The 7,151-nt window shown below is 39.5% G+C and overlaps 1 protein-coding gene across 1 annotated transcript in view; it reads right to left on the reverse strand.

Annotated features, from left to right (window-relative positions):
• ABHD3 (abhydrolase domain containing 3) overlaps positions 1-7,151 on the reverse strand; it is a 34,218-nt gene that overhangs the window by 25,576 nt on the left and 1,491 nt on the right. The window contains exons 2-4 of the mRNA XM_019526111.1: positions 4,024-4,187; positions 2,195-2,377; positions 512-557 (exon numbers count right to left, since the gene is read on the reverse strand). Of these exons, the coding sequence (XP_019381656.1) occupies positions 512-557; positions 2,195-2,377; positions 4,024-4,187 (393 nt within the window). The remainder of the gene's footprint in view (positions 1-511; positions 558-2,194; positions 2,378-4,023; positions 4,188-7,151) is intronic.

A 7,151-nucleotide genomic window follows, 5' to 3' on the forward strand; every position in this document is an offset into this window, starting at 1 on the left:
TAAAAAAAAAAAAATCAAGCTTTCACAGAATATCTTTAGTGATGATAAGGTTCAGAAAGTGACCATATGATGCCTGAACTTTAGAAGTCTATTGCAGAACAAGGAGATCACACAAGTCACTATCAGATAAGGAAATCATATTTTGATAAAAAGGGGTGAAGATGTAAAATAAAATCATGAACTAAGCACCTGATCGTGAAGTCAATGTAAACCTTTCCATGAATTTCAATGGTCTTTGACTACATATATTTTAACTTATTCCTTGAAATTTGTCAACTGAACTGAGCTTAACCGACTGGGATGAGTGCTATTAAATTTTAAATAAATATACTGTATTAACTTAAAGATGTGCAGGCAGCCAGCCAGAGCCTACATTCTATTCCGTTCATTTGGTAACATACCACATGAGATTTGTCTAAGACTAAACTTCAGCCCTATGGGTTAATACTGATGGTTTCAATATGTACTGCTTATAGTGAAAGTTCATCTTGATTTTAAAAGTAATCCTTACCAAGAGATCCTCTCCAGCAGTTCCTCGATTGTTAAAAACCACACATCTAAAAATTGAGAAGGTAAATTGAATAGGTACATTGATGCACACAACTATCTAGCAGCCCTCTTAGAATTATTCATTTATCTAAAAAAGGTCATGTGAACATAACTTAAATGAAAATACAGAAAATAAGTGAATCAGTAGAAAACCTAAGTTATCTACTGGAGATATTTATGGTCCTCATCCTAAAATTGATCCATATGCTTGCTTGGACTCCAGAGAAGTCACTGGGACTCTTTTTTATGCACAAGAGTCTGATCTTGCAATCTGATACGTGTGCATAGGGCTCAAGTATATATAATCTTTATTAAGCAGCAGAGATGAGCCAAAACAAAAACCACAAATTCATGTATCCTATATTTTCAAACAGGTAGGGAGAGCAGAAGGGGAGTTTTCAACCTGTGCCAAAATGGATCCCTCTTATTTAATCTTAGCAAGAGTGTATGAAGTTCCTTATAATAGGAATTATCTTGATTTAAGAATCTTTGGGTAAGGTTTTGGCGGGTTTTCTGTTGATTGCCTGCTCCACAACTGTACAAGAATAGTTTTATTAACATAAAAATTGTTAATTTAAAAATTAGATTAAATGCAAAAAAGATGAATTTCACTTTTATTTAATAAACGTTGTAATTTAAAGTTAATTAAGCTCATGCCATTCTATTGTAATATGACTTAAAATCAGTAGGTGCCATATAAGGAATTAACTTTCTACCCAAAATAGGGTGGGATATAAGGTAATATGTACACTCTATGAAAGCAAGAACAAAAGACTCAATCCCAAACTTTTTGTAGTTACACATTCCAGTCTCAGGTGATAAGTATACATACCTGTCATGAATACATGTAAAAATGGTATTAAGTGGCAATAAAATTAAGCATCTATTATAGCAGGTTTCAGCATTTCCAAGTGGACAACAATCAAATATGAACATTCATGTACATATTTACAAAACTCAACATATTCAGTGCCAAAACTCAGGGTACAGTGGCAGGACTCGGAATACGATATTGGAGTAACCACAGTATGTTATTACATTCTAAAACAGAACTGTAACAAAATTATAACATCTAGAAGCTGTACTCATGGAGCAATTCACTTCCCCTACCAACTACGATCCTAACTCTGAGTAATCTGCTTGTGCATGAAGCATGTGAAGACTGACAGATCTACCCACAAGTCATCAGCAGTAGGTGTACAATGTCATCCCTTGCCACATGGTACACAGAGGTTTTTAGTCACTGGATCCAAGTTTCTAGTCCTTACCATGTCATATTTCTAGCTGCCTCTGACAGATTTCCCCAAACTAGTTTATTTGGGGCTGCACTAAACAGTCCTCCTCAGGAAGATACATGGGAGACAGACATGTGGACATACAGCAATAAACATTTATACTGCACTTTAAAGGCTTGATTCCCTATTCCCTACCATCTTGTGTAATCATTTACAACTAAGCAAACTGAGTTTAAGACCTGCTTAGTATTTTGCACATACTTACCAAAACAATGCTATATCATTTTTGTGTATTACCAAGTATTATCCCATGTAAATGGATTTCTCTATATATCATTTGCTTTAGATAGACAACACATGCCTATATTTAATATTAGTTGAACAAGCAAACTGTAAATACGTAAGATTACCTATATCCCAATTTTTTACTCTGTTGGATCATATGAAGAACGTAGGATTCTTTACTTGTTCCTGTAAGGCCAGGCAATACCAAGATTGTGGGTCTTGTGCTGTCATCTGGATAACGTACACTGTCATGATTATCAAACCAATCTAGTGAAATTTGTCCTCCATCTGTTGTTTTAATAAGCTCGCTGAAATACACAGTTCAGAAGACAACACTGATTAGCTTTATTTTAAAAAAATTAAAAAGGCATACCACTGAGTCATTACCAATTACCACACAAAAAAATTATATCCTGAATTTTATGTTAATATTAAAGTCTGACATAACACACTTATTTGTAAATTTCTAATTCATAATGAGGTAGAGGCCTTCAGCAGCTTTAGTCTTCATAGCTACTCAGCACCGCTATTTCAGTCTGCACCATATGAAGAGCTGGCTCTCAATTTCTCGCAGAGTGCTGGCTTAATGAAGTTCATAGGAGTTTTACCTTCCATTCTATAAGTGTCTTTGTTACACCATCATTGCTGTAGCATTTTAGCGTCCTCTGGTAGTGCATTAAACAACATAAGCCTCTTGCACATACATGTTCTCTTTTTCCAGGAGAAAACAATTAGTGTTTATTGGGTAGAGTATTGTCTGACAGAAGTTTTATCATGCATACACGTGCATACAAAGATATAACTACTTTAAGTAAAAAGTTGTGAAGACAGGATTTCGCCATGACAATCTACAAGGAATTTTTGTTAGGGAGCATTTTTTTAAAGCTTCTCTCTCTCAAGCCTGCAACCAACTCAAAACGTGTTCAGAAGCCAAGCAAGGCTTAAACATATAAACTGGCTGAAAACATGTTCTGAAAGCTTACTGCATTTTTCCTCATGTTGAACAGCTTTCTAATGAAGAGAATACATCATACCAATACTATATTGTTGAGAATGAACAATATCATCCTATGAAAAAGCATATCTGAGACATAAGATTTCTCATCAATATAACACTCATGACAACTGCTAAAGCATATTTTAAGTGTACCAGCCAAATCCTTAGCCTTGTTCAACCAGCTTTGCACTGCTTCATCAGTGTGAAGCAGATTTAAAGCTGGCGTGAGCGGCCAGTTAAGAATTCTTTGTATTAAGAAATCTTGCAAAGTCAGCATTATCTGATCTATGCCTCTTTCCTTGCAACCCCTAGAAGACAGGGAATGTTGTAGGTCCAGATGCTGGATCTACCTTATATTGCCCAAGAGCCTGAACTGTCTTCTGTTGACCTCATGGACAAGGAAGATGAACAGGTGGTATAAAATCACTCCCCACCTCTTCAGGTTCTGTGCCAGAGGCCTTGCATGCAATTGCAATTACTGAAGAGAAATAAATATAAATGCCTATTCCTGTCCTAATTTAGGCATCCAAGAACAAAAGATAAACTATGATAGCAAGATTTAGCCTAAGAATCAGGGGCAGAACAGAACTAAATTTGCTGCAATAGGACTAAAGGAATACTAAAAACTTCAACTGGGAGAAGCAAAGTGTTACTATGTCCCCTGCCAAATTATGGTGCCCATTAAGCACCACTAATCTAGGCTTCAGTAACATGAGCTTACTGCTTTAATGATCTCTGCTGTAATATCAAACTAATTGCATGCAGAACCTACCTTGTGGCACAAGAGGCTGAACTGGTTTCTAGGTGGGCATTAGATCCTTCAAGTTGTAAAGGTGACAGTACAGTATCTGAATACTGGTATTACCTAAAGTATTTATTACACTTTCAAAGTAATGCACGCCCACATCCAAGGTAATATGCAGAAGACTGGTAACTTTGCAGGAGAGAGGCACTTACTTCCTATATTGCACCTGAGGTCTGGAGGTGATGAAGGGGCGCAGAAGTGTCTGTGCCCGGCCCTCCCAGCACCAGATTGTAGGGTAGTAAGTTTCTGTCACAACAGGACAATATTTCTTGAGAAAGCAGCAGAAACTCTTACTGCCAGCCACTAGCTGAGGTTTCTAAAAAGAGAAAGTGTGGTCAGATATTCAGAACCCACGAACAAAAAAGGCTAGCCTGTTGCATTCTCTTCCCACATGCTAATTGCTTTTATGTATTTCTGTACTAGTAATGGCTTATTTCTTTAAAGTGGAAATTAAAGTAATTTAAAATCAGAAGCAAACAAAGCTCCGAGGGAAAAGCAAAAAAAACACTATTGATTTTAAGCAAAATAGATTTCTGGTATATTTTTAAAATATGCTATTAAAGTACTGTTTGTGCTCTAATGAAAAATACTTGGCACCGTAAGCATCTTTCATCCAAGGTTGGAGCACTTTATAGCTATGAATTAAGACCCAAAACAGACACGAGAGGCAAGATGTAGATACTATACCTGTTTCACAAATGGGGCAATGGAAACCCATAGAGTTTAATCAATAAGCCCATCATACAATAATCCTAAAGTCGTATCTTCACTGGCATTTTTTTTTAACGTCATACTGTTTATACCCTCAACTGTGGTCTAGCAGACCTACTAAACTCTATCCTACTCACCATACTAGCTAGATCTCTGTAGGAGCTTTCCCAGGCTAGCTAGCCACAGGGGCAGGACAAAAGTAGTCAAAGGTCCACCAAGCCAAACAGCCAGTTGGGCTAACATGGTTACGGCATGCCAGTTTTTATAGCCGAAAGCACATCAGGGAGTGCCACAGCCAGCATTGTATCCAGCCGCCTTTGACATCACAACCTGAAATGACTCAGTACCCATTTACAGCTGGGCTGACTGGGACAGAGTTCAGCACCTATCTTGAAAAATGTTTGAACTCAAATCTCTGGAGCCACAGCATAGCCATTCTGACACTGCACCCCAGCACAGGCAGTGCCACAACAAATTATCTGAAAACTGCTAAACACAGCGTAAGATACAGACAGCAATGAAACCATATCTGACAGGAAACCATCAGTGTAAGTACATTAATCAAAACGTACTATTTCCTGCACCCTGTCAACTGATGAAATATTGAGCCCAAGCCTCATGTGTTAGTTAACTGGCAGTTCCATGAAGCCCACTTCCACCAGATGTGGTGCTGACTCACAGTATCCAAATTATTTCTGAGTCCTGGATTTATTTGTAATGTTATTACAGACAAGGAAACAGAGAAAAGTACCTGAGATGTATACTTATTTTATTCATTGCACTTATATGCCACCCTCCCCAAGAAGGCTCAGGGCAGCTTAGGATAAGAGACAGAACCACCCACATGGTATAAAGCAACAGATTCCCTAAATGACACCCCAGAACTTTCAAACTCCACCTACCCACCCTCCCACTTCTGCTTCCCTGCTTCTCACCCAGGACATCAAATGCTCTCACACATCCCAACCAAGTTTTCCAGCACTCATTCACTTCTGAAAAACCTCTTCTCACTTTCCTTCTTCCCCAAGTCCACCCACTTCCATGTCTCTCTCCCAGTGGGACATGCCTTCCATCCTTCCTCAAGGTCCCTCTCAATCCTGCAGCCCCCTGCTCTACAGAGGGGCCTTGGTTGTTCCCCTAAAACCCACCAATACTTCTTCTCTCCCCCTCCAGACAACCTTCACATTTAAAAGAAACCACAACAGGAAAATAAGGAAAACCCTGCAACATAAATCAGTAAGACCAAATATATTTATTTGATGCTAATTCAGAGGGCAGAAAAAATATATATAGAAGGAAAGGCTGCAAGAGCTATTTCCCTTGACTGTAACCTTAGTAGATGCTTAGAAGTCAAGAATGGAGATGAGAGAGAATTCCCCTTCCCAAATGGCTCCTTTTGCCCAAGTTGTGTCTCCTGAAGCAAGGGCATTAAAAGGATGTGCTGAGGTCAAATCCCCGTCCTCCAAATCTGAACACATCAAAGTAAGATGTTAGAAACCTCAGAGCAAGAAAAAAAGGGTTGCAGTAAATCAGTTATGCGTGTAAGGAAATAGAAATGTAAGAATGTTGCATGTGCATGTGTGTGTGTGCACGCGCAAGAACGGTGTGTGGGGGGGAAGATGAGAGAGAGAGAATGGCCCACATGTAAGAGTGGCATGTGTAGGAATGATGGCTGCACATGCACGCAAGAATGATGCCTGTGTGTGCATGGGTATGCACAAGAATGGTGTGTGAATGTGTGTGTGTGTGTGTGCGCGCGCGCGCGAGAGAGAGAGAATGGCTTGTACATGTGTAAGAATGCTGTATGTGTGTAAATGTGCATGCAAGAATGACAAGTTTCTTTAGGCAGATGTGATATCTTTTATTAGACCAACTGAAGAGTTGGAAAAGTGTTCTTTGCAAGCTTTCAGGCACAAACACCCTTCAAAGAACAATTTTTTCCAACTATTAAGTTGGCCTAATAAAACAGATCACATCTACCCAAGGAACCTTGTCTGCCTATGTCCTTAGACCAACACAGCTACAACCAACAACACATGTACAAATGATGTCTGTGTGCGCATGTGCAAGAATAGTGTGTGCACAAGTGTGTATGGGTGTGTGCATGTGGGTGAGAAACAGCCCATGACTGTATAAAAATGGTGTGCATGTGTGCACATAAGAATGATCCCTATGTGTGTGCATGTGCAAGAATGATGTGTGTACGTATGAGGGGCTGTGCGCGAGAGAATGGCCCCTGCTTGTGTAAGAATGATGTGCATGTGTGTGCACATAAGAATGATGCCTATGCATGTGTGTGTATGTCTATGTGCATGAATGGTGTGTGCATGTGAGAGACTGGCCCAGGAGTGTGCAAGGATGATCTGTGTATGCATGCATGTGCAAGAATAGTGCATGCATGCATGGGGGGTGTGAGAGAATGGCCCGTATTTGTGTAAGAATGGTGTGCGTGTGTGCACCTAAGAATGATACCTATGTATATGTGTGTGTGTGCAAATGGTGTGTGCACGCGTGGGGCTAGAGATGTGAGAGTGGCCCATGAGTGTGGAAGAATGGTGGGGGGGGGGGG

The sequence above is a fragment of the Gavialis gangeticus genome, unplaced genomic scaffold, assembly GCF_001723915.1.
Source record: "Gavialis gangeticus isolate Ggan-Ray unplaced genomic scaffold, GavGan_comp1, whole genome shotgun sequence".
In the NCBI taxonomy this organism is placed as follows: Eukaryota; Metazoa; Chordata; order Crocodylia; family Gavialidae; genus Gavialis; species Gavialis gangeticus.